Genomic DNA, 26,741 nt, shown 5'->3' with positions numbered 1-26,741 from the left:
AGGGCCTGGGCTGCTAATCATAGGCATCGCGGCTCCTCAGTTCATAGCACTCGGCGTCCTGGCCCTGGAGCAGCTCCTTCTCTTCTGAGGCTTCGCAAGCGTTGGGCAGTGGGAAGCGGGCAGGGGAGGCGAGGCACTCGTAGTGCCGGTCCAGAGCACGCAGGTAGGCCAGCATGTGCACGGCGTAGGCCAGCACGAGCAGCAGGATCAGGGACGTGGCCAGGCCCATGAGAACGGCGGGCGAGAAGGAAGGGGCGCAGTCTCGGGCCTTGGCAAACTGCGCGCCCTGGATGCCGAAGGCCTGGATCTGTCGGGAGAAGCAAAGAGCTGCAGTGACGGCAACTGCCTTCGCCCCTCGCGTGTGCCGCCCAGCTGGGCTGGCAGCTCTGGCCCAGGAATTCGCCAGGCTCAACCTTCGACTGAGGAACCGGACAGTACTTGAGGGACTGGCCCAGCGACACCGTGTGTCTGGCTGTCACCAGGAAGGGCTCCTGGGATACACGGCCCCGTAGCACCAACCTTGACTGCAGACTTGGAAAGAAAACCTCTTTCAACCTGAGCCAGGCGAATGCTCTGGGTAGTGTGAGGACACAATTACCATGGCGCCTGGACATCTCCAGGGTGCACCTAAGTCTCTTCAAGGCATTACAACTCAGCTCCTCTGGGTGGGCGTTTTCCCACGGGAGCTAGGAGGGGTCTCTGAGGGGAGGACAATGTGCCTCTCAGCTGGATGAAGCGTCATAACCATAAAAGCTAATGCTGTGGCGGACTTGGCCATACAAGACACCGCCTTTTAGCACCCACGAGAGTGGCTGTGCAGGTCACTATTTTACGCCCCCCTCTTTTTGAATAGGGAAACTTGGAAAGTTAAGGAACTTGCCAGTTGCACAGTCTGGCTTCAGTCCTGGTCCCATCCCCGGCTCACACATTCACCGTGTGTCTGCGTCTCCTGGCCCCAGCACTCTCTCTCCTTCATGTGTTCGACCCTGCAGACCTGGACCAGGCTGGGGAGAGCTGGATCTCAGCCAGCACACCCAGAGACCAAGAGGGGTTTTCACAAGTGCATGGGGAAAAATGTGTATTGTGAACAAAAAAATCTATGCATGGATTTAAAAATTGTTGGCACTATCATAAACTTGTACTGCAATTCCATTTTCCACAGACTTTCTGAAGACCCCTCATGGGGGAACAAAAAAGTCTTCCCATGCATACAAATACAGTGGTCTGATTAGTTCGAAGAGAAAGGGTTTGGCTGACAGGTGGCTCCGCTCTCTGGATGTTGCTGACACAGCGGGAACTCTGCGGGGCCCAGGCTCCCGAATGTGCCATGCAGCTCCACCACACATGGCATTTGCATGCCCTCCACAAGGGTTCCCACGTCCCCACACCTTTGCCAACATGTATTTCCTGTTCGCGACTGAGCCGGATGACCCCCAAAGGCAAGCTCCTTCCCCACCCCAAAATCCTCCCCTCCAGACTCACAGCACAGGTGACATCCCCACACGGCGGGCCTGCTGCTGGGAGAGAGCAGGCCGAGCTTTGCTGACAGGGGAGCAGCAGGGAGGGGCTACACAGCATCTCAGCAGGAAGCAGCCCCTCCCCAGAGACTTTCCCAGACAGCATTGTGGTGTGGCACCACCATTCCACAGGGGCACTTGTTTGAGATCCAGCTGTTTCACTCCCAAAGCAGTTCCCTGCAGTGGAAGATGGCTCCGGTGCTTGGGCTCCTGGACCCATGTGAGAGCCGTGGAAGTAACTCCTGGCTCCTGATTTCAGCCTGGTGCAGCCCTGGCTGTTGCAGCCGTTTATCAACTGAACCAGCACATGGAAGATCTCTCTGTTCTCTCCCTCTCTCCCCTCCCCTCCCTCCCCTTCCTTCTCTCCTTCAGGGGAAATACTGCTCCACTTTGCTCCATCCCATACCTAGCAAATGAGAACAAACCCAGCGTTGCCCTCAGCATGGCTGCTCCCCTCTTGTCCTTGGCCCCACACTGGCAGGTGCAGGCAGCACGCTCCTTACCTGGAAATCAGTGAAAGCAACCTCCCACAGGCTGGGCACGTGCCCGGGGTCTCTGGGCAGCAGCAGCGCATCGGCCCCCTGCAGGCTGCTGACCAGGTGGCAGTGGTACGAGTAACTCCTCGGGGCGTATATGCCAGTTGCATTGAACGTTGCATGGACTGAATTGTTGAAAATAATCTGGACTTGGTACAAACTAAACCAACTCTGGATGGGCACTTTGTTGTCACTGGTAAGGACGAATCTGAAAATAATGACAAAACAATGCTTGCCGGCTAAGCTCTTCTCTCCCGTGCGGGATTGATGGAGGACTTCAGCTATCAGCAGTACAATGGCGCCCTCTGCTGGCACGTTCTCCTCTGGTTTCAAATCAGAGGCTCCTCCCGGTGCCAGAAGAGGACCACCCCCAAACAGTAACCTCCACGGTGAGCAACACAAACTCCCACATGTGCAAGAACACAAAAAGGTTAATCGGAAGGGGGGACTCAAACCTTCTTTTTGAAAAACAACTTCTATTTGTGCTTATTATTGTTTTAAAAAATGAGAAAAATCTTAAAAACAGGCATTGATCTAAACAGTGATTTTAAAATCAGTGCTTGGCCCGGTGCAGGAGCCTAGCATTTAAAGTCCTCGCCCTGCACGTGCCGGGATACCATGTGGGCCCCAGTTCTAATCCCGGTGGCCCCACTTCCCATCTAGCTCCTTGCTTGAGGCCTGGGAAAGCAGTCGAGGACGGCCCGAAGCCTTGGGACCCTGCCCCTGCATGGGAGACCCTGGAGGAATTTCCTGGCTCCTGGCTTTGGATCAGCTCAGCACCAGCCATGGCGGCCACTTGGGGATGAATCAATGGATGGCAGATCTTCCTCTCTATCCTCCTCTCTGTATATCTGACTTTCCAATAAAATAAATAAATCTTTTTTTAAAAGGGATACACTGAAACGAATGTATTCTGTAATCTATTCGCCATGGCAGGAGTATCTGGGGGAATAATTTCCATTCCGAATATGTGGAGTGGGACGACGCCACCATGGAGAAAGGAAAGGCCCCCAAAAAGGGCACATTACATTGGAAAACCAAAGACAGCATTAACAAAAGCCACTTTCCACTTTGAGAAGTGTGTGTGTATGGATCACAGATACATACCACAAAGTCAGGTTTGGAACCCATTTCCATACTGAACAAATGTGTGTGTGTGTGTGTGTGTGCGCGCATGCGCGCGCATGTGTGTATGGTTGCATACATGTGCATGAGTGTGTGCGTATGTGTGCATGTGTGAGAATGTGTCTGGTTGCCTTCTGAGATTCCAGATCCTTCTGAAGTTTCTCTGCAAGATGGGTGGCACTTGTTTCCTAAGTCACCGCCAGTGACACACTGGTGTCTGTCGGAACATGGGCACAGATTGTGAGGAAGAAAGCTGCCTGGGTTAGTCCGAGGCGTGATGTGCCTCAGTCTTCCTTGGGACCTTGTCTTCTCAGACAAGAGGCAGACACGGTGTGCAGGTGCTCCTGGACTCACAAGAGCTTTCCCCAGGTGACGTGTCTGATGGAGCCTGGCTTCCACACACTGCCCTGGCACAGCCTGCTGGGGCTGCAGGTCATGGCAGAAACACACACGCTACGGCCACACTGCTGTTCTACAAGAGCAAGGAAGGACTGTATTTGGAGGAGAAAACCACTAATACCTCCACTTTGTCCTCCCCCTGACCTTCCCAGATAAGCCGTGCCACACAAAGGTCAGCCAATGAGGACTGTCACTGTACCTAAGGAACAAGCGTGACTTCCTGTAGGGAGCTGTTGAGAGAACCTTCACACTAAAGCCTCGCCAAGCACAGTTTGCTTTCTGTATTCTCTGACTTTCACCTTTGCTCAGAAACAACAGATTTTACATCGCCAGGCCATGCATTCTTTAAGTCCCTACCTGAGAGGTCCAGGGGAGGAAGCAGAAGTGTTCAGGCAGGAACTACAAAGACCGTATTACAATACTCTGCTCTGTAATGCCTGACAATCAGGTAGGTATGGCATCTGACATACCACAGCACTTGGCATATGGAAAGCTCTTGATACTCATGTGTGAAATGAAGTATCATCCATATGTAGAAATAAACTCAGCTCTGCTACTCACCTTATGGCAAGGCTTGTGAGACTTTCAGCATCTCCCAGCTTCAGAGACAACCTAAGCAAACAGAGGCAACAGGGTCAGTCAAAATGGGGACGTCTTTGACGTCACACTGCAGTAGAAGTTACTTCACAGCAGACCACAGACGTCAGTGCAATGTCCAAACCACATTCGTGCAGGGAATGGAAAACATTTTTTTACAATCTTGAGGTAGGCAATGATTTTTTGGGAAACATAAAAGGATAAATCACCAAAGAAGAAAAACTGGTAAATTGGACTTAACTAAAATCTAAGATGTTTGCTCTGCAGAAGACACTGGGGAGAGTAAGAACTCCATACAGGGCATACAGAGACACTGACTGTACAGTCACCAGGCAGCCCAACGCAGCAGCACTTCCCATCCCAGCTGCTGGGGTGGGGGTCCTGGGGTGGGGGTCCTGGCCAGCCACATGGGAGACCCACATGAAGCTACATGTTCCTGTCTCCAACCTGACCCAACCCTGGCTGTCAGGGCCATGTGGAGAGCGAGCCAGCAGATAGAAGATCTCTCTCCTCTCTCTGTTTCACTTTCTCTCTACCTCTCTGTAACTCTCACCTTTCAAAATAAAGAAATATTGAGAGAGAGAGAGAGAAGAAGGAGGAGAAGAAGAAGAAACAGAAAGGAGAACAAAAGAAAATTTTCCCAATTAATGAGGTTTGGACACTTGACAGGAGACGCACGGACAGTTAATGAGCATGGGACACAGTGTTCCAAATGTGTAATGCAATCAAGTCAGATACCACAGGACAGACATCTGAATGGCTAGAGACTGACTCTTAAGCTTTTAATACTTATATTTATTCGCCTTTTCCTAAAAACAAACACAAGATTTCCTGGTGTGGAGAGAGATTACTACTCAGTCAAGGGAATAACCATGTCAATGACACTCACAGCCCAGCTCTCCCCCTGGTTAGCCTACTAAGAGCACATGGCAGCCCACACACGCTGGGGTGTGGGACGCAGGTGACGGAGCGGCAGTGTCCCCTGTGACCTCTGGAGAGAGGAACAGGATGTGTGTTCCATTCATGTCAGTCTGTGTCACCCAGGAGGGAAAGGGGGACAGACAGCAGCAGAGGAGTCCAGTTAGTCACTGGCCACGAAGCGGACACAGAGCTGTAGGACTTATGTTCGTGGAGGTCCATAGGGCCTCGCTGGGGTAGAGGGAGTGGGACAAATTTCCTTTGGCAGGGACTGGGTATGTTAGTTTTGATGGTCAGTACAAGACACTAAAAACACTTTAAAGAAAACACATTTCTTGAACGGCGATTCTTCCCCGATTCTTCCGAGGAATCAGGAGAGCTCTGTGTCCCAGAACCTGAGTCTGCAGCTCACAAGCTAGGCCTCAGGGCAAGGCCGTCCCCGGGCACCCCCACTCTCTGTCCCCACCTGCCCCCGTCAGAGCTGCTTGGGACTGCCCAGCTTCCTGTCCTCACAGTGTTGCGCTCCAGGAGTTGTGGTCTCCTTGGAGCTTCCTAACATGCTTGGCTTCCCAGGAAAGATCATTTGCCACAGATTATTGTGACAATCAGCTTCAAGGGTTAGAGGCAAACTGCCAGGGGGGAAGCTACAGTCTGCCATGTTCGTTCCCTAGCCTTTCACTATAAACACTAGAGGCTCCGAGGGAGGCACTGCCTCCTTTCCTTCTGCATGGCAGAATCGGCAATCACATGATTACCGGAACACAGCCACCCCCAAGCGTCCTCCAAACTGGAGACCCACTTACGTGGCACTTTGCTCGCTGCAGTTAGAGTTACTGCTGTCCACCATCACCTTCTGGCCAAAGGTGTCACTGGCAAACTCCAGCCAGGTCTGGTTCTTAAATTTCACTGTGATTCTTCTGGCCCAGAACAGAATGCAGGGAAATCCATCGACGGAGACGTTAACGGGACTTCTGGGCCCAAAGCTGCTGGCCACATTCCAGTGTTTTTCCCCAAAACGTCCTTCTCTGCTCAGAGTGACATTCAGAGCCTAATTCATCAAATAAAGAAGGTTTACAGGGTAAGTGTGTGCGCCTGGGACACAAGGCTTCCTAGAGTAAATGGGGGCGTTCTAGGAAGGATGAATGCAAGCACCAGACATGGACTGAAAACCCCTAAAACACACACTACAAAGAGGTGACCAATTACTGCCACGTAAACGCACATGGGCAAAGAATTAGTCAACAGGAAGCTCAAAGCAAGCACACACTAGGACCAGAGAATAACCGTCCCTGTAATGATCCTGCCCAGAGAGCCGCGAAAGTACAACCAAGCACTGTAACAACAGCGGGAGAGGGCACGTTCAGACTGAGCAGCTCCCATACTTTCCTCTGTTAAGATGCCCGTGGACATGTTTCCATCCAAAGTGCAGGCAAGAAATTGTTCCTTATTAACCGACTCACTGCTCATAGCTTCCCAGTGGCTCCCACACGTTTAGAAACAGACTATGCTCTCATACACTCACATATCCATACCTGGGTGACGGGTATTACGGAACTCTGGATGGCTGTCACACTCCCATTATTTTTCTGACCTGTCAAAGAGTGATAGAAGCATCATGATTGACATCAACGAATTCGTGTAACTGAGCTGTGAGCTACAGTAGGCTTTGGTTGGCTTAGAACTCAGAACCTGCTGGTCCAGAAGATGCTCACAAGGGCCCGTGGTGCCAGCACATTCGTCAGTCATCTCTCCCATTCCACCCCTCCCCCAGGAGTCAGAATGGCAACTGGCAGCTTACCATTCCTTATAACCACTTCTTTATCGGGAGATGTTCGAGAACTGAAATCAGAAAAATAATAAATAAGAATTAAGAGATGTTGGATAAATATTACAGTTTAGGTTTTTAGGATTTTACAATTTCATTGTTAAAAGGCAGGGCATCACTTCAGTTGGGCCAGGCAGAAGTCAGCAGCTGAGAGCTCCGTCTGGGCCTCCAATGTGGTCCTCAAGCACTTCTGACATCATACATTGAGTTCCCAGGCACATTGGCAGGAAGCAGGTTGGAAGCGCAGCAGCTGGGACTTGAACCGGAACTCTATGATACCATAATGGCACTGCGACTGGTGGCTTAATCTGTGCGACCACGGTACCAGCCCCTCTTACCATAACTTTTGAGTATATTTCTACATCTCAGAGGAAAGGAACAGAAACTTAGCCGGTTAAAGCTGCTCATTTTAAAAGCATGCACTTATGTACTTGACAGGCTGAGACACAGACAGACAAGAGGAGCATTCCCATGTGCTGGTTCGCTCCTTAAACACAACGATGGCCTAATGAATGAGTTGCAAGTCTGGAGCCTGGAGCTGACAATGCGCGGCTCCTCACGGGCAGCGGGACCAAGGACTGGAGCCCTCATTTGCTGCCTCCCAAAGCGAGCACTAGCAGGAAGCTAGAACGGGAAGTGGAGCTGGGACTCCAGGCCCTCCAACAGGAGATGTGGAATCACCAAGGGCATCAGCTGCTCTGCCATACGTCCACCCCAAAACTTTTTGAATAATGAGCTTATAATTTAGAAAGTAATGTATCCCCTTCAAACAAAATATAAAAAAAATTTGAACTAAAACAAATTTATAAATTGCTTTACTTTGAAAGGCAGAGTTACAGAGAGGAGCGACAAGGAGAGATACTTTTCACCCACTGGTTCACTGCTCAAATGGCCGCAATGGCAGGAGCTGGGCTGGTCTGAAGCCAGGAACCAGCAGCTTCCTCCAGGTCTCCCACACAGGTGCAGGGACCCAAGAAGCTCCTGGCTCCTGGCTTCAGCCTGGCCCAGCTGTAGTTGTTGTAGCCATTTGGGAAAGGAATCGACAAATGGAAGATGTCTTTCTGTGTCTCTCTCTCTGTCTCTCCTTCTCTCTGTACCTCTCTCAAATAAAAATAAATCTCTAAAAAAAGTATCCTTGTATTAATCAAACTCCTATTCTTATGCCCATGGTGCCAGCCTCAACCACAGCATGCCTGCAGTACCAGCCTTGAGCACAACATAGCCATGGTGCCAGCCTCAACTGCAGCATGCCCGCAGTGCCAGCCTCATTTCTCCTCTTGCCCTTTCTCTCTCTCTGCTGCAGCTACACAAGCAGTCTGCAGTTCCCTGAGTGCTGCGTGAAAGCCTTAGCACACACTGCTCCCATAGTCTGGAATCTTCTCCTTTCTCCCTACATAGCTTCTAGATCACAGCTCCATACCACTTCACCAGCAATGCAGTCCCAACTGCAGAGGGCTCACTTCCCACAGACGGCTCACGGTCCCCTGCTCTTCACTCAGCATGCATTTCAAAGGCCCTTTGCCATTACACAGCATGAACCCCATGAGCACTTCTCCAGGCAGCTCAGACCAAGGGGGCCAGGTCATGGCTCTCTGCTCCCTCAAGGTGGACCCAGAGGCACAGCACCCAGTGACTGAATAGCACCACAGACTTTAAAAGGTGTTAAATACATCAGTGAAGTGTCACATTAATGAACAAACTCCGAACTCAACGGAGAATGGGAGCTCACACAGGATTCCTTCTTGGAAGCGTGAGGTCGGAACGCGGAATGGAAAAAACAGTGACCCCGCCCCCCGGTGAGGAAACACACGCCAGACTTCAAACACAGCCATCCTAGAGCCTCCGAGTCTCCAAGAGCAGCCCGCACCCCGGGCGGGCAGCCATTTCCAATTTCAGATCCGGGACTTAAGAGGACATTCACAAACACCAATGGATGCTTCCTCTAGCACAAACTAACATGCCATAGCCATACATTCAAAAGATCGTAGATGTATGTGATTTCTGACCTGAAGCTTCTAAAGCTACAATGGCTGAAACCTGTTAACTTTTTCTTTAAAAGAGAATTGAGTGGGTTTTTTTTTTTCTTTAACTCTTGGCATTTGTTTTACCAGTGCCGAGGACAAATCCGTCAGTCCTACAGAGGCCGGGTGGAGACACAGCAGTGTGTTTTAAACACCTGTGGGATGGAAGTCACTATTTAAAGGGAGCATGAAGGAAAGGGTGACTGACTTGGAAACTGTGACAGCAAGTAATGGCAAGGCCTGTTCCTGGAGCTGTGCCTTCAGGGCTGCTCTGTGCAGGTCCTACCGAATGCCTGCTCACAGCTGCCTTTGGCCTCACACCAATGCCTTGGGGCACTGAGCCGCTGGGAAGCCAGGCAGGAAGTAGCTGTCCAGGAGCCTGAACCTTGCTTTGTGTGGATAAAGCCCTAGATGCACCTTGACCTGCTATGGGGAGAAGTGAGAGGGATAAAGGAAAACAGAGATGAAAATTCTGCCTGGTCACTTTAAATACCATGCACAGTTACCACCTTCCACCGCTGAATGCCGTTCCTTGGGGAGACGGCTTAGCTATTTCTGATATTTTTAACCTTCTGTTCTATTCTCCTCTGCCATAATGGCAGGAGACTATAAAATCAACACCTGCTTACATTAACATTTGCTTGTAAGTACAAAAGCACACAGGTTTGAGCAGTCAACGTCTTGCAGAAACACATTTTGATCTACAATTCAAATATTTCTGGGGGTATTTTACTGATGGAGGTTACGCTTCCCTTTTGGTTTGGTTCCTACAGTAGCTAACAGCACTCTAATTCGGCCTACACATCTTAATCACAAAGATGGGAAGCCACATGAAGCAACCCAGAGGCGCCCATACCTGCCCTGAAGTTGACAAAGGTTACGCCTAATTCAAGGCATGCTGCTACTCACCCAGCATTCTTCCTGGCCAGCAGCTGCTCCAGAGTCAGCGAGAACCCCATACATAAAGAAGCGAGTGAAAAGCAAAACAAGATTTTCCTTCCCATCAAGAAATGGATCAGTTTGTTCAAACCAAGCACATCTGTTAACACAAATGCAAGCAGAGCAGAGGCGTGCTTTTGGCTGCCATGTGACTGATGGCACGTTCAACCAATCAAAGGAAAGGTTGGTGGCCAAGGGGAGGGACCTGACACTGTTTAATTTAGAGCACAGAGTGAAACAAATACAGTATTCAAGTTTTTAATTATTCATCTCGATGAAAGATTATTAGGGAACAGATTTATAGAAACGATGCATTTGCCAGTTCAGCTTTTTCTTGTTTTTTTTTAAGAAGTCTGCATTGTTTTGTTCCTCTCAAACAACTCTTTAACAATAAGATTCTTGTGGTACTTTTTGGAAGCTACTGAATTCTGCCCTAAATCAGTGGTTGTCTATTCTTACATGCAGGTTCCAGACAGACACGTGAGGCAGGATCTCAGGAGCCACCTGCACATGTACACACATGCGCTGATGCACCATCCCCTGCGAGGTCCTTGGCTGGCTGTCTGCAAGTGCATGCAGTGGGACAGACAGCACTGGGGGCAGGCCCCTCACCCTGCCAGAATGGAAACCAGGCCCAACCGTACCCTCCTGGGCCTTGTCCCCACACTGCACACAGAGAGGGACAGACATGCTGGAAGGGCCATGGTGCACATGCCTCTTCTGACTTGGGTGCTCAGCTAGACGGGGAACACCCCCATTTTCCCCTTCCCCCCAGCCTCTTTACCCACTGCAGCCCCTAAAGAACCTGCACAAACAGTATAAGCAGGTCCCTGAGCTGCTGTACATCTGCAAGACGGCCGTCAGCACGCCACAGGGAAGAAAATCCTCCGAGGATGGAATTGGCAAGGTTGCTGGCGTTCTGGAACCTTGCTCTCTTCAAGGGCACAGCAGGAGAAGGTGGGGCACGGGGGGCTGGGGGCCCGGCTCAGAGGGGACCACTGGCTGCCTCACAGTCTCGCTCGCACACACCACCTCCTCGGCAGTGTTCTAGGGAGCACTACAGAAAATACAATGACCAGAGGATGCAGGAATCAGGAAGAAAATACAATTATTACAAAATAAAAAACCTACTAGTCCTAAGTGTGGTCTTGATGTAGAATTTTGAGTAACAAGGCAGGTACAGAAAAGATAAGTGGAGCTGCCAAACCCTAGAATCTCCAGTTAAGTTCTAAAATTCATAAAAGCCACATTTCTTATTAATACGCCCTATGCATTAACTGCGATATACTGTATTTTTTGGAAAGCATTCACCATTTATTTGAAAACCCAATTTAACTGGGCTCCTGTTTCTATTTGCAAAGTCTACCCATCCCAGTCTTAGGCACTCCGCCGATCCAACTGGAGTTTGCGAACGAGCTGCACAGGATGATCTGAAAACACGCCCTCAGCAGGCCTGGGACGTGGGGAGGGACTCTGCTTCCCACCCGCCCAGAGGCCCTGATGCTGCTCCCCCAAGGACACGTGCCGGAGCAGCACGCGTCACTGCACCCATCAGGAGAGCCCCATCTGGCACGGACAACTGTCCACTAGCCACAGAAAGGCAACTGGGAATTTAGGACAACAAGAAAGACTGGTGCAAATAATGCTTTTATTTAACCTCTGTTACTTTCACTTCAAACACAGTCAACTTTAAGAACCATTACCAATCGGTTCTCAGCCTTTCAGCTAAGATCAAGCGTTAGAACTATGAATGCAACAGCCTCTGCTCCTTTCCAAGTCTGAAATCTGGTGTATAATTCACACTTAGAACACTTCTCAGGGGAGACTAGCTGCTCTCCAAGTGCCAGCAGCCATGTGGGCAGGGCCACCACACCGGACAGGACAAATCCACAAGCGCTCCTCCAGCTGCTGGACCCAGACCACAGTGTCCTGTGGGGGCAGCAGCGGTGGCTTCACTCAGGCCCAGGGCAGGAGGCGCGTCCAGGCCCCGGGGAGACCACAACGGGATGAGTCCGAACACTGAGAAACCACAGTGTTAGATGACGAAAGGATCTCCCACAGAAACACACGTGGGTTATCAAACACACACACAATTTCTTCATTTTAAGTGAAGCATCATTTTAATATATGTTATGTTTCGATGATCCCAGAATCTTCACACAGCGTTGTTTGTCACTGGAATACTTTGCACACTCGGTTAAGAAGAGTCAAGACATGGGGTGAGTGTGTGAGTCAGCAGCTAAGATACCAGTCCCACATCAGAGTACCCGGGTTATTTTCTGTTCCAGCTTTTGGCTAATGCAGGTCCCAGGAGACAGCAGCAGTGGCTGAGATAGTCGGGGCCCTGCCACCCATGGGCGAGAACTGGCTTGAGTTCCCAAGTCTCAGCCTGAGCCCACATTATCCTGGCCACCACAAACATCTGGGGAGTAAACAAGGGGAAAGGGGTGCTCTCTCTCTCTAATAAATAAATTTTAATTGGAAGAAAAAAATATACAGCATGAAATAATTAGTAGCTAGTAGGTTTCACACATGTATTTTAGAAACCACATTTCAGATGTGACTGGCTGAGAATAACCCATTTGTGACTGGAGAAAAGCAACGCTGCTAAGTGCTAATGAGTGTCTCCTGAAGCTGCAAGACCCCAGAGGCCTCTCGGTGGCCCGGCACGTGACCTGCCTGCCCACACCACTAAGGAGCTCTCTCAGGGACCGCCACGGAGCTGAGACATCACTCACTCACCATCTACCGCCTGCCGGCTCTACAGATGCTGGGTGAAGACACGGGACTTCTGGGTCCAAGACAAGGGGCTTTATCCCTCACCGCACAGCCAGCAGTGTGCACTGTGGGTAGCTCTCCTTGTCCATGAGACAGGAACCCTAACACATGCTCGCTTACCTGAGGAGTTTTGCATTCTTTATTTTTATTTGACAAGAAGAAAGAAGGAAACACAGAGGTAGATGGAGAGACATCTTCTATCCACTGGTTTGCTCTTCCAAATGCCTGTAACAGCCAGGGCAGGGCCCAGCCAAAACCAGGAACCCAGAATCCCACCTGGGTCTCCTACATGGGGCTGAGCCATCACTGCGGCCTACCAAAGTGCACATTAGCAGGACGCCAGGCTCAGAAGTGGAGCCAGAACTCAACCCAGGTACTGTGATATGGAATGTAAGGGTCCCACGTGGTGTCTCTACACCACGGCGTCTCGTCTCAGGAGCAAGCCCTACGATGCTGGGCAAGCCTACTCGCCCTGAGCTCTGAAGGGCAACGCCACCTTCCAAGGTGGTCAGCAAACCCGGCGTCTGTGACAGACAGTACTTCTACCTTCCATGGCTGCTTGTGCATAAGCATCCTGGACAACTACCCCAGAGAAAGAGTGACTCACTTCGCATGCCAAGGGTGAAGGGCCACAGCCACCCTCACACCTGAAGAGGCCTCGGGTTCGCTGCTTTGTGCTGATGGGTCGTGTTCTGCTGAACGCACTGTCACCTGAAAAATCTGAATATTCAAACTCCATCTCCCGTAATTATAAATCACCCAGAGAACTCTGTTCCCACAGAGGAATCTGGAAGTGGATTGAACTCCGGAATTCTAACAATAGCTTAGGAAGCATCTAGCAAGCATGCAAAATTGATTCACTTAATGCTCTCAGGCCAAAAGCTGCATGTGTCAAGTGTTTGAATCAATTATGATGGTCTTTGCATAGTGACTCCAAATCCAATGCCATCTGCCTTCCGCTAAGCCCTGCCTGGCACGGCCCCTGCTGGCCTCTCTCCATTAATTCCAGGCCAGCTCCTCCGGCCCACATTCCAGGGACACCAAGGCGCCCTGGGCCCCTAGGTGCCTTTGCCTTTGCCCTTAGCTCTGTAGGGATCTCCTCGCCTCACCGACTCCCCCTGCAGTCCCCTCACGCAATCTGCAATGAGATGTGCACTTTTCTTGTTCCCTTATCCGAGCTGCAGAAGGTGTAGGGAGGGCAGGCGCTGTGTCTAATCAACTCATCTCCATCTACCGCCCATGCACCCATGAAGGACTAAACCAAACCCCCAAAACACCATCCACTCTCACTCCATGTCACACGGTTCCAACACCCAGGGTCTTGACGCAACTCTAACTGGAAAAGCAAAATCCAAGCATTCCAAAGAAATTAGTTGCTTGAAAAAGGAAATGCAGGGCCTGACATGGTAGCCTAGCAGCTAAAGTTCTCTCCTAGCATATGCCAGCATCCCATGTGGGTGAAGGTTCTAATCCCAGCAGCCCTGCCCTGCTTCCCATCCAGCTCCCTGCCTGTGGCCTGGGAAAGCAGTTGAGGACGGCCCAAAGCCTTGGGACCCTGCACCCGCATGGGAGACTTGGAAGAGGCTCTTGGATCCTGGCTTTGGATCGGCTCAGCTCCAGCTGTTGCGGCCGTGTGGGAAGTGAATCATTGGACAGAAGACCTTCCTCTCTGTCTCTCCTCTCTGTGATCTAGCAAAGCACTCGAGCACACACTCCGTGCTCCTGGTGTGAGATGGTCTGTGTACCCCCTCAGGTGTGCCTGCTGCTATGAGTCCCACCGATTTTCATCAAATCAACTCTGAGTAAATCAAATGATTACAAGTGCTTCTAATGCAAATGCTAATATTTGCCACCCTGGGCTTTCGGTGACCTGTGCAATATGAACAACAACGTGGCAGATTCGAGCACTCTATGGCTGCAGACAAGCTGAGTCAGCCTTGTCCCTCATAGCCTTGTTCTGGGTTGTACGGTGCTGAATTGTTCACCTGGCATACAAGCAAAAACAAACAAAATCCCCAGCACTGGTCTCTCCAGGAGCTCTAGGCCCAGTGATGGGCAGAAAAATGAACAAGCAGCTGTGGTTAACGTCCTCCTAGAAGCTGTCCCTGCCTCCACACCAGGCAACGACTGACTGAGTGAGAGGGACAGAAAGGCAGGCAGATAAAGCATACAGAGAGCCTGCACCAGCCTTGGAGAGAGCCTTAAGCAGGAGGATTTGCTAAGTGACCCTCCCCAAGTGCAATGGGGAGAAGCTTGAGGCTGGGGAGTGTGGGCGGACCCAGCCACCCCAGGAGCTAGCCACCTCCACTTCACAAATGCTTTCACCTCAATGCCAACAGGACTCACGGTGGGGAGACGTGCCCTGTGCTGCTCCCCAAGCTGGAGACTCCTCCCCCAAAGCCCAGTCCCCTGATAACCCAGCCACTCACTGTTACACATGGATCAAAGCAACCAGCACACTCACCTTCACAGACGGCACTGTATATGACTCAGTAATGAACCCAAGATGTTATTTTTATTCTAATTAACATAAATTTGGAAATTTTAACTTGAAAGCCAACGAAGCAAATTTGAATATTCATGTGCACATGAGCGTGCTATTCTGCAGGCTGCAACATGACCACAGGCACACCCTGCTCTCAGAGCTCTCCCTGTGGGCAGTAAAGGCCAGAGCCAACGAGAGCCAGAGGCCCAGGGCACCGTGGGAGGACACCACTACTGTCCTTCGGCGTGGCTCTGTCAACCCAGGAAGCCCTCATTTCTCTCCTGCCTCTATCTTCATCCTTCACCATCTTAATCTTTGTGTTTCCAATTTAACAAAATTTTGCTTTACATTAAATCCCTTTAAGCAGCAAAATCTTTATACAATGGCCAAAAGTTTGCAAATGCTTTCTTTTGAAAGAGATTCTTATATTCACATTACAATCCCTTGCACATTATTATGTTTAAATAATCTAGGAATGATCCTGACAAACACGCTGCTGCAGAGAGCAAGGACTGGGAGTCACTCTCCACCCCGCATCACCAAGCTGGACTGCCCCGCCCCCCAACTCAGACCACTTGCATCTGTGACCGTCTCCCCATTGTTGAACCTCTCTGGACAAGGCCACTGAAGTGTAGTACTTCCCTGTGGTGAGGACAATCGGCTTCCTGTTCCCAGGGAAGAGGCGCCTGCTGAAGCAGAAGCCTCCTGTCCTTTGCTGGGCTCTCAGCCAAGCCAAGAACACCTGAGACCCCTCAGCCATCTCACCAGGGCCATTACTCAACAGCTTCTGTTCCCCCTAGAGCCTACACACAGGCTTAATTACAACAACAGGGTTTTTAAACATCAGGCTTGCATAAGGTCAGACAGCAACAAGCACCTATTTCTTTAGTTCTGCCTTGGCATAAATGTCCGTAGAAAGAGTCACTGCGCCAGGCTGTAGGCAGAAGGACATGACAGGAGATCCCATCCATTTTGGATAAAGGAAAAATGGTGTTTAACAATGCAATAGGTAAAGCAGGAGCACTCCACCCACACTGGGAGAGCAGGGCAGCGCCACCCTCTCACGGCATCTCCATTCTCACATTAAGCTGTTATTTCAACTTGTCACATTTCCATAGCAACCACTGCCACGTTTTTTTTTTTTTTTTTTACAGCTGAATCACCAGGAATCATTTCTCTTATAAAATAGTCAGGTATTAATCATCTACACTGTTGAAATTGTTGGCTCTTTTCCCCCAAAAAGCTAACTTCTCCCCAGCCCAGGGGGCAAAGACCAGCACTGCCCTTGACCCGTTCGTTATCTACCACCTGACCTAACTGTGAAGACACAACGTTCTTATTTGCAGGAAGAGGTTGCCTGTGCAGAAACAAAATTAAAATGGCCCTCCCCCCGATCTGGTGCTAACTCAACTGGCAAGGAGAGGAGAGGCAAGCAGAGGCCCAGGCACCACCTGTACCCTTGGAAAGGCCAGTATGGATGACAGCTCAGCACCGCAGCCAAAGGGATGGAAACTGAGAACCCAGCAACAGGGACCCATCACAGCGGCCGTGAGCTCACCGAGGGGAAGACACGGGAGAAAACTGGGGCTCTAAAGGCACGCTGGGCCCACCAAAAAGAAGGTCGCAGAAAGAAGATCTCATCCAATCACAGCCCTCACATCCCTGCACTCAGTGTCACTACCACCCTGAACACAGACACAGAGGGCTGCCTGTCGCCCCGGCCTGGTTAGTGCATGCACAGCCCCACACCAGCATCAGCAAAAAACATTCTCCCCAAGAACACACAGGAAATGCAACCACAGGTGCATACAGCAAACATCAACAATTTTTTTTGAACTGTGAGCACTAGTGATCAATACCAGATTTCAGGAAAATTCCCAGTATCTGAAAATTAAGTAGCACACTTCTCGATGATTCGTGATCAAAGAAGTCAGAAACCAAAATTAGCGAACAGCATGCATGACAACAAAACACATCAAGACTCCCTGCATGCAGCTCAGGCGGTACCGAAAGGGATGTTTATTATCAGGAACACCAGGAAAGAGTGAAGGCCTTAGACCAAGGACGTCTAATTTCATTTTCTCAGCATTCATTCTAAATACAGATGCTATTCAACTAATGAAGAGGCCATGTGTCCACAAATTCATCTTAAGCTGAAAATGCATGGCATGCGCCAGACACGCTGAACCTCCTAGCTTGGCAGCACAGCGCACTGCGGATGGCACAGGGCTGACGGCGCCAGGCCCACTGCCACTCCCCAGCAGGGTGAGCACCTCCTACACCTCAGACTGCTAACGGGAAGGACCACAGGCCACAGTGTGGGAGTGCAGTTTCTAAGGACTCCCCACTGCGTTGGCACCGCCACAGGCGGGCCCAGCACTCAGCCTCTGGGTAAAATGAGGGCAGTGCCATTTCCACTTCCCTCCTCCTTCCCAGTTCCTCTGTGACATCAACCTCAAGGTCACTAGGTACCTCCTGGTGACCGCCTCCCTGGAGGACAGCCACACACAGCAGACTCACTGCCCTCTCCCAAACACTACAACTGGAATGCCCGCACAGACACAGCACAGGGACCACCTCTTGGTGACTGTGTGACCCCACAAAACCCAGGCTGCTCGCTTGAACTCCACCCATGAACATCGCTATGGCAAACCCGTTTGGGTTACATACATCCTGCACCCCAACAACGGCTTTAGCCCTGCAGGTCTTCCGGTCTCCTGCCTCACACCTATAGGGTCAAGCTGTTCCAGAAAGCTCCCTCCTCTTCTATCAGTCCTGTGAGGCTCTGGCTGCTCCACTTCCTATGCATGTGGCCTGAAAAAGCAGCAGAGAATCGCCCAAAGCCTTGGGCCCCTGCACCCACGTGGGAGACCCGGAACAGCCCCTGGCTCCTGGCTTCAGATCAGCTCAGCTTTGGCTGTTGTGGACATTTGGGGTGTGAACCAGCAGATGGAAGATTTCTGTCTCTTCCTCTCTGTAACTCTTTCAAATAAAAATAAATAAATCTTTAATACACATGTTTTCATGCAAAATAGAATTAAAAGTTGATTTTTGGTGCAAAAAATGAAGTCTTCAAAAAGTCTGTGGGAATGCATATTATGAGAAAATATTCATATCTCAAAAAATTTTGAGCCAAAATAAGGTTTTTAAAAAGATTTATTTTTATTGAAAAGTCATATATATATATGGAGAGAGAGAGAGAGAGAGAGAGAGGAGACAGAGAGGAAGAGCTTTTGTCCAATGGTTCACTCCCCAAGTGACTGCAATGGCCAGACTGCGCCGATCTGAAGCCAGGAACCTGAAGCCCCCTCGGGGTCTCCCACCTAGATACAAGGTCCCAAGGCTTTGTGCCATCCTCTATCGCTTTCCCAGGCCACAAGCAGGGAACTGGACAGGATGTGAGGCTGCCAGGATTAGAACTGGCGCCTATATGGAATTCTGGCTTGTTCAAGGCGAGGACTTTAGCTGTTAGGCTACTGCATCGGGCCCAAGGGTTAACTTTTCATGCCATTTTTCTATTAATGCTTTGAAGTAACCTTGTATGGCCATCCTACTGTTTTTGGTCCAACACAGGGAACAAGAGAGGAGATATGATAAGTCTACAGATACTGGAAAGACATTAAGAGAAATCTGACAGTTTGTCGCCTACAAACTTGACTGATTAGATGAACAGGACAAACACTGAGGTGTACATCCTACAGAGCTGAATCAGCAAGGGCTGGACGTTATCCACCGGACACACTGAAGCCACTGTTGAAATTAAACACACACGCCGAACAAAATGCCATGATAATTTTATGAAACAATTTTGCAGACATGGATGAAACAGAAAAATTTCTTATCCTTAAGGACCGGGTCTGAATCAACAAGAAATAAAACTACATGAATATTTCTCTATTAGAGGAATTAGGCTGTTGGGCCTGGTGCAGTAGCCTAGCAGCTAAGGTTCTCGCCTTGCACACACAAGGATCCCACATGGGCACCGGTTCTAATCCCGGCGGCCCTGCTTCCCATCCAGCTCCCTGCCTGTGTCCTGGGAAAGCAGTCGAGGACGGCCCAAAGCCTTGGGACCCTGCACCCGCGTGGGAGACCCAGAAGTTCCTGGCTCCTGGCTTCGGATCAGCTCAGCTTCAGCTGTTGTGGCCACTTGGGGAGTGAATCATCGGACGGAAGATCTTCCTCTCTGTCTCTCCTCCTCTCTGTATATCTGCCTTTCCAATAAGAATAATAAAAAGGTCTTTTTAAAAAAGAAAAATTAGGCTGTGATTATGAAAACGTTCCCACAAAGCAAACATCATTGATTGGCATTGTGGCTGATGCCGTCAATTCTCACGTTTAAGGCTGCAGTCAACACGGAGTGCGGGCATTTCTTTGACAGAATGATCTCAGCTCCGTGGACTCCACCCGCAGTGGGACCGCCAGGTGAGAGCGGTTTTCTGAGGAACCCTCACACTGTTGCAGAGGAGCCTTACAGCCTTGCCCAGCCCCACCGGTAGCGCGTGCTTCGGCCCTGGGGACAGCAGCCACTTCCAGGGCGGTGAGACACTGTGTCAGTTTTGTTTGTCCCTGATTAGACCAGATTCACAGAAGTCTTCCCCTGTGCTTTCTTCTAGTAACTTTACAATTTCAGGCTTTATCCTCAGGTCTTTCATCCATCCTGAGTTGCTTTTTTAAGTGTAAGACTTATTTATTTATCTGAAAGGCGCAGTGACAGAGTAAAGGATCCTCGTCCGCTTGGTCACACCCTAAGTGGTGGGCAGAACTGAAGCCAGGAGCCAAGAGCTTTTTCTGGGTCTCCCACGTGGCAAGCAACTTAAGGACTTGGGCCATCTTCCACTGCTTTCCCAGGGACATTAGCAGGGAGTCAGATCAAAGCGGAGCAGCCAGGAGTTGAAACAGTGCCCACAAAGGGTGCCTGCACTGCAGGTGGAGACTTGGCCTATTATTCCACAGCACTGTTCCAAGAGTTGCCTTTTGTGTGGTGTGAGATAACAATCTAACTCCATTATTCTCCATGTGGATGTCCTATTTTCCAAATACCACTTCTGGGAAAGACTCTACCTCCCTGCGTGTTTTTGGCATCTTTATCAACTATTGACTGCAAGGGATATATTTACTCCCAGGTTCTCTGCTCCGTTTCATTGCTCTGTATCTATTTTTGTGCCAGACATTTCTAATTTTACTATTACAGCTTCACATTACGCGTTGAGACTAGGTAGTGTACTACTTCCAGCTCTGCTGTTTCTACTCAGGGTCACTTTAACCACTTTTTTTTCCCTCCGGAATATGTCTTTGATATTTTGATGGGGATTATATCGAGTGTATTAATCACCCTGGCAGAATGGCCATTTTAACTTTATAACTCTTGCAGTCCATGAACATGGGCCAGTTTTCTGAGTTTGCCATATATGGAGCTTTCACTTCCTTCATTGCATTTCCTCCCAAATATTCCTTTATTAGTTTTTGTAGCTATTTTATTTTTTTAAAGATTTATTTATTTTTACTACAAAGTCAGATATACAGAGAGGAGAGAGAGAGAAATATCTTCCGTCCAATGATTCACTCCCCAAGTGAGCATAACGGCTGGTGCTGAGCTGATCCGGAGCCAGGAGCCAGGAACCTCCTCCAGGTCTCCCACACGGGTGCAGGGTCCCAAGGCTTTGGGCCGTCCTCGACTGCTTTCCCAGGCCACAAGCAGGGAGCTGGATGGGAAGTGGAGCTTCCGGGATTAGAACCTGCGCCCACATGGGATCCTGGAGTGTTGAAGGAGAGGACTTTAGCCTCTAGGCCACGCTGCCAGGCCCAGCTATTTTATTTTTTAAAGATTTATTTATTTTTATTGGAAAGGCAGATATACAGAGGAGGAGAGACAGAGGAAGATTTTCTGTCCAATGGTTCACTCCCTAAGTGACGGCAACAGCAGGAGCTGAGCCAATCCAAAGCCAGAGCTCTTCCAGGTCTCCCACACGGGTCTGCTTTCCCAGGCCACAAGCAGGGAGCTGGATGGGAAGCGGGGCTGCCGGGATTAGAACCGGCGACTATATGGGATCCTGGTACGTGTAACGCGAGGACTTTAACCACTTTTTGTAGCTATTTTAAATGCGGTTGTTTACTTCATTTCTTTTTTATGTTAGTTCCCCATTAGGACAGAGAAACACTACTGATTCTTCTACGACGTTCTTGGTGCTGATCTTTTGAGTCTATTACTTGCAGGCGTTTTCAGTGGAATCTTTAGGGTTTCCATCAGATACGTCCTGTCACCTGCACACAAGGATACCCTTCTCCAACTTGCACATCTTTTCGCACTTTCTCACACCTAACTCTCTGCCCAGAACAGTCCCTCTTCTGCCCATGAATCAGCCATCTGCTTTTCTCCTTTAATAATATCCCGTATTCAGACATATTCATCAATATCCGGCCTCAGGTGTATACTTTTAAAATGTCATGAAAAACAGAATTCAGATGTGTTTATTTTGATGCAAACATTTCTGAAGCCCAGGTCACATCTGCATAACACGTACTGGCCATGAACCTTCCGACAATCCCTCACATAAGGTTCCAAACCCAGATGGGCTGGATTCAGCGTGACTCCAAGGCTAAGCATGTGGCTTTGGGCATGTTAACCTTCGTGCTGTCTCAGTTCCTTCACACCGAGGCCAACCTTATCAGAATCCATGCTAGGACTGTTAGGGGAATTCAGGAAGAAGCGGCAGGCATTCATAGCAGCGTGCGGCACACACGGTAAGTGCTGCCCAAGCGCGGGGTCCTAGATGACTCCCACCACACGACCTCCCTGACCTCTGTTCCCCGCGCTGTCTCATCACAGGGGCCCTGCTTATTTCCGGGAGAAAAGAGCAGAGAAATGGGCGAAACTGCAAGACCAAGTTCCTGATTACACTGGAGGGGGAGCCCAAGTCAAAGTCCTCCGTAGGAATAATTACAGCTAACCTACGGCCACGGAGTGCCAGAGATCACGGATTCAGCTGCAAGGACCCCAGAAGATCCGTTCGTGGGAAGATGGGCAGCATTCTTCCTGTTCTACTAGAAGAACCTCCTCAGCATAGCAAAAATATAACGTCTGCCATCTTAAAAAGAACCATCCTGGGGCTGGCACTGTGCAGGTTAAGCTGCCATCTGCCAACACTGGCATCCACTTGCCAACTCGGCTCCCAGTCCAGGTGCCTGGGACTGCCTGGGACACTGTGACTCACACGGGGGACCTGGATGGAGGTCTAGGCTCCCGGCCCTGCGCTGACCTTGTCCTGGCCATGGGGCGTCCTTACCACAGGCCTCGGGGATCCCGGTCTTCGGGGCACAGCAGCCTCCGTGATCCCCTAAAGACAGAAGTCCCTTGCCACTCCCTGCTGGCTCTCAGTCACCGCAGAGGGCCTGCTCGTAGCCCACCCTGTTCACGGAGGCGGCCTCTCCTGCGGCTTCCCTCCCTCACCACAGCCTGGGCTGGTTGGTTTGCCCCGGGCTCTGAGCTCCAACATCCCCTCGGCGGCCATGCCTTCCGCGACTACCCGCTCCGCAGCGGCCCTGAGGCTGCCAGTCCCTTAGCGAGCAGCAAGAGGCAGGTGCTCGCCCAGGTCTGCGTCAGCTGCTGTTGGGGTGCCTGGGTTGCGGGTTGACGCAGGCGTCCGGGCAGTGAACCAGCTGCCCTAAGTAAACACCTTTACGTGCAAGTACTGAGTATTTACACACTCTGTCCCCTGCTTCACCTGTAAAACCTTCCACCGGACAAACCTTCACTCTTCATTACCTGGGCCCACGACACCGGTAGTGCAAACATTTCCTCAGATGCCTGACTTTCCAATACAAATAAATAGATCTTTAAAAAATACAGATATAGATATCTGCTGAAATGAATCCACAGCTCAGAATTCCTGCGACTTCCTTTTCTGCGGGACAATGTCAACTGTGAACAAATCGGTTGCCTGAGGTGGCGGAGGCCGGAAACCGCGGCTGCGAGGTGCAAAGCGCGGTCTGACTCCACGCTTCCATGTTTATCTTTTCACTACCACCTCGTTCCTGAGAGACGCTCAAGGCCGGGACAGGCGCCATGACAGCGGCCGAGGCCGACGCCGCGCCGCACCGCACCCGGACACGCCGCCCTCCTCAACGCACACGAGACGCCAGCCCACGGCGTGCCCAACGCGCCTGCGCCGCGCGCGTCTCGCGCAAGGGGCTCTGGGATTCGTAGTTCCTGGGCGTTCCGTAGCGGACTCGGGCCCGGCGCTGCGCGGGGCAGCCGCGGAGGTCCTCGGCTGGGCGGAGCCTGCGCGCGGTGCCTTTTGGGTGCCCGGCGCTGCGTCGCTCTCTTTGGCTCAGGCCCGCGCGTCGGCAGGATGGGTGAGCGGAGCGGGGGAGGGTCGGGGGGTCGGGGCGCGGCGTGGGGACCCCGGGCTGGGCCCCGCGGGCGGCAGGGGAGCCCGGCGTGCGGCGGGGGCTCGGTGCCGTCCCGGCAGGCGGGACGCGGAAGGCCGGGCACGTGGGCCGGGGTGGCCGTCCCGGGGCCCGGGCCTTGGGGCGCGCTCCCAGCCGGGCACGGGAGGCCCGGAGGCCCGGTGTGGGGAGCCGCGTGGGTCTGACCGAGTCTCCCCCCTGGACGCCGGTCCCTCAGGCAAGTGCCGCGGCCTCCGCACGGCCAGGAAGCTCCGCAGCCACCGGCGCGACCAGAAGTGGCACGACAAGCAGTACAAGAAGGCGCACCTGGGCACGGCGCTCAAGGCCAACCCCTTCGGGGGCGCCTCCCACGCCAAGGGCATCGTGCTGGAGAAAGTGTGAGTGCCAGGGAGGCAGCTGGCACTGCCGGCAGACGAGGACCGGGCGGGAGGCAGGGCTGCCAGGCGCTCGGGGGCACCGCGAGGCGCCCCTTTTCCCACAGCCGGGCTCGTCCCGACGTGCCGCTGTGTGTTCCAGGGGCGTCGAGGCCAAGCAGCCCAACTCGGCCATCAGGAAGTGCGTCCGCGTGCAGCTGATCAAGAACGGCAAGAAGATCACGGCCTTCGTGCCCAACGACGGCTGCCTCAACTTCATCGAGGTGAGGGCCGGGGAGGCTCGGCAGGCTGGGCCTCGGGGTCCGGTCAGCAGCGGGCTGCCGTCCCGCTGACCAGGAGTCTGCTCTGATTGCAGGAAAACGACGAAGTGCTGGTGGCTGGATTTGGGCGGAAGGGCCACGCCGTCGGTGACATTCCTGGAGTCCGCTTTAAGGTGGTCAAAGTAGCGAACGTGTCCCTCTTGGCCTTATACAAAGGCAAGAAAGAGAGACCAAGATCATAAATGCCAGTGTCAGAAATCTAGTAATAAATTTTTCATATTCCAGAGTTGTTTTCTGTCTTGTTCATTCTCAATGTTGCATCTGTGTTCCGATTTCAGGGGTTGATGGGGAGTTTCCAGGTTGGTAGTGTTCTGGCGTCAGAATGAGACTTGAAACCATTCCTGAGTACCTGGGTTAGGATTCGGGCTGCCCTTGCAAATGCATGTTCTTAGCCCCTGACTTCAGGGACCATCGTGATCAGCACTGTAGCTTCCTCCCCTCTCTGCTGCTCCTGGGTGTCTGAAGGTGTTGGAACCGTATTGTACAGTGCTGTTGGAAACTGGGCTGATGGAAGGCCGTGCCAGACAAGATGACTTTAAGGCAGGTCAGTTACTTATGGAGATGGTGTGGGGTCTGCCGTGATGGTTGTTGGGATTCAGGTTCATAGGGCAAGTCTGCTCATGGTGTGGCTAAGCCATTTTCAGCTGGTGACCAGATAGATGCAAGGGTTATTGGCTAACTTAACTGACTTCTTGGGGTTCAAGAGAGACCCCAGGGCCCTGCCTTAAACAAGAATCCAACATGCGCAGGCCACAGTGGAAGTCCAGGACTTGTGGAGGACAGGTGTCCTGCACCTGTGCTGATGGGAGCTGCGTGGCCATTCACCCAGTTCGTCCAAGTCCGGTGGCTGAGTGGATCCCTCTGCATATAAGTTCCTGGTGTCACACAGCCTGTGCGTTGGACTCTGCTGCACAGGAGACGGTCATCTTGAACCTGCAGTCTGGTCACTGTAGGAAGAGTAGGTAAGAATCATGGAGGATGAAAGGAGGAAATGTGAAGTGTTTTAAGTCAAGTAGGAGAGGGGCAAAAGTCTGGTCGGCCTAGCCTAGCAGCTGAGTCCTTGAATGCCGGGATCCCATAAGGGCGCCGCTTCTAATCCAGGTAACCCCACTTCCCATCCAGCTCCCTGTGGAAAGCAGTCAAGGATGGCCCAAAGCCTTGGGACCCTGCACCCGTGTGGGAAACCTGGAGGAAGTTACTGGCTCCTGGCTTGGGATCAGTTCAGCTCCGGCCATTGCAGCAGATTGGGGAGTGAATCAGCGGATGGAAGATCCTTTTCTATGTTTATATGACTTTTCAATAAAAAAATCTTTTTAAAAAGAAAGTGGTACAGAGAAAGGGAGTGCTTCACTGCTAACTCACCGCAAATAGCCGGTCATGGCCAGCCTGAAGTCAAGGACTTCCAGGTCTCCCATATGGGTGCGGGGATCAAGTAATTGGACCACCTTGATAATCCCTTTCCAAGAAGAGCCATCCACATGGGATGTTGGCACTGCAGGCAGTGGCCTTGCTACACTTCAGCACTAGAACCCCAATTGATTGTTTTACAAACAGAAGCCAGTGAAAGGATATATATATATTTTCATAAACAATACAGTCTTCCTTTTGCAAAGCAAAAAGAGAAAGCTAAAGCCTAGGTTTGGGTAGATTTCTTATTTCTTAGAGGTAATATCAAAAGTACTTTGCATTAAAAAAATGGATAAATGAACTGGCTCAACAGACTAGTCCTCCACCTGCAAGCATAGAATCCCACAAGGGCACTAATTCATGTCCTGGCTGCTCCACTTTCCTTCTAGCTCCCTGCTTGTGGCCTGGGCAAGCAGTGCAGGATTCCTCAAAGCCTTGGGACCCTGAACCCATGTGGGAGACCCGGAAGAAGTTCCTGACTTCCCAGCTTTGGATCAGCTCGGCTCTGACCATTGTCTCCATCTGGGGAATTAACTAATGGATGGAATACCTAGCCTCTATGTCCAAAAAACTAATCTGCCCTTCCAGAAATGTGAGGAGGCAAAAGATAGAAATACAAACCATGGATAAAATATTTGCGAATCACAAATCCAACAAGGTGCTTGTATCCAAATGTATAAAGGACTCTAAACACAGTAATTGCGTTACTAAGTGGGCCTCTGGTGCTCTTCCTGCATCCCACTACAGGTGCCTGGATTCAGACTCCCTGGCACCTGCAGAGAAGACAACCTGCGTTTCCAGGTCCCAGCTCAGCATGGTGCAGTGGTGTTAGGCACACTATGGAGTGGACAGTGCATGCAAGATTGAAATAAGTGAGAAGTTTAATTCCTATAAAGGGGAAGTGGACAGTTACTAAGATCACGTTGTTAGATTAACCACAATGAGATCACTACATACCTGGCAGAATGGCCTCACACTGTTGGAGGGAAGATTCTTCGCTCAGCCAAAGTGTTTCAGCTTCCTACAATGTTAAACAGGTGCTTAGAAACATTAATTGTGGGTGCTGGTGTTATCCAATGGGTTAAGCTGATGCC

General features: G+C 51.0%; 2 protein-coding genes across 2 annotated transcripts; one reads left to right on the top strand and one right to left on the bottom strand.

The window, feature by feature from the left end:
- On the bottom strand, positions 1-23,204 carry LOC101521067 (V-type proton ATPase subunit S1-like protein). Its single transcript, XM_058656189.1, has 7 exons — positions 23,078-23,204; positions 22,588-22,695; positions 6,625-6,683; positions 5,896-6,140; positions 4,139-4,189; positions 2,021-2,261; positions 1-307 (listed from the first exon to the last, which is right to left on the bottom strand). The coding sequence occupies exons 1-7, from the start codon at positions 23,202-23,204 to the stop codon at positions 14-16; spliced, it is 1,125 nt and encodes a 374-aa protein (XP_058512172.1). The 3' UTR covers positions 1-13.
- A 158-nt stretch (positions 23,205-23,362) lies between these two features.
- On the top strand, positions 23,363-24,464 carry RPS23 (ribosomal protein S23). Its single transcript, XM_058656310.1, has 4 exons — positions 23,363-23,492; positions 23,764-23,923; positions 24,063-24,183; positions 24,276-24,464. Exons 1-4 carry the CDS (start codon positions 23,489-23,491, stop codon positions 24,420-24,422), a joined length of 432 nt encoding a protein of 143 aa, XP_058512293.1. The 5' UTR covers positions 23,363-23,488; the 3' UTR covers positions 24,423-24,464.
- Positions 24,465-26,741: the final 2,277 nt, after the last annotated feature.

Source organism: Ochotona princeps, chromosome 28 (genome assembly GCF_030435755.1).
Source record: "Ochotona princeps isolate mOchPri1 chromosome 28, mOchPri1.hap1, whole genome shotgun sequence".
In the NCBI taxonomy this organism is placed as follows: Eukaryota; Metazoa; Chordata; class Mammalia; order Lagomorpha; family Ochotonidae; genus Ochotona; species Ochotona princeps.
This window is presented reverse-complemented; position numbering and strand designations above follow the sequence as displayed.

Bases quoted from the DNA above. Each gene is read 5' to 3' on its own strand.
- LOC101521067 (XM_058656189.1), bottom strand. From the start codon at position 23,204: ATGGCGCCTGTCCCGGCCTTGAGCGTCTCTCAGGAACGAGGTGGTAGT. The intron at 22,696-23,077 runs GCAACCGATTTG...CTGCTCGCTAAG, and splicing joins TCCGGCCTCCGCCACCTCAG to GGACTGGCAGCCTCAGGGCC. The intron at 308-2,020 runs GTAAGGAGCGTG...TTCTCCCGACAG, and splicing joins TTGCTTTCACTGATTTCCAG to ATCCAGGCCTTCGGCATCCA.
- RPS23 (XM_058656310.1), top strand. The intron at 23,924-24,062 runs GTGAGTGCCAGG...TGTGTGTTCCAG, and splicing joins GGCATCGTGCTGGAGAAAGT to GGGCGTCGAGGCCAAGCAGC. The intron at 24,184-24,275 runs GTGAGGGCCGGG...CTCTGATTGCAG, and splicing joins GCTGCCTCAACTTCATCGAG to GAAAACGACGAAGTGCTGGT.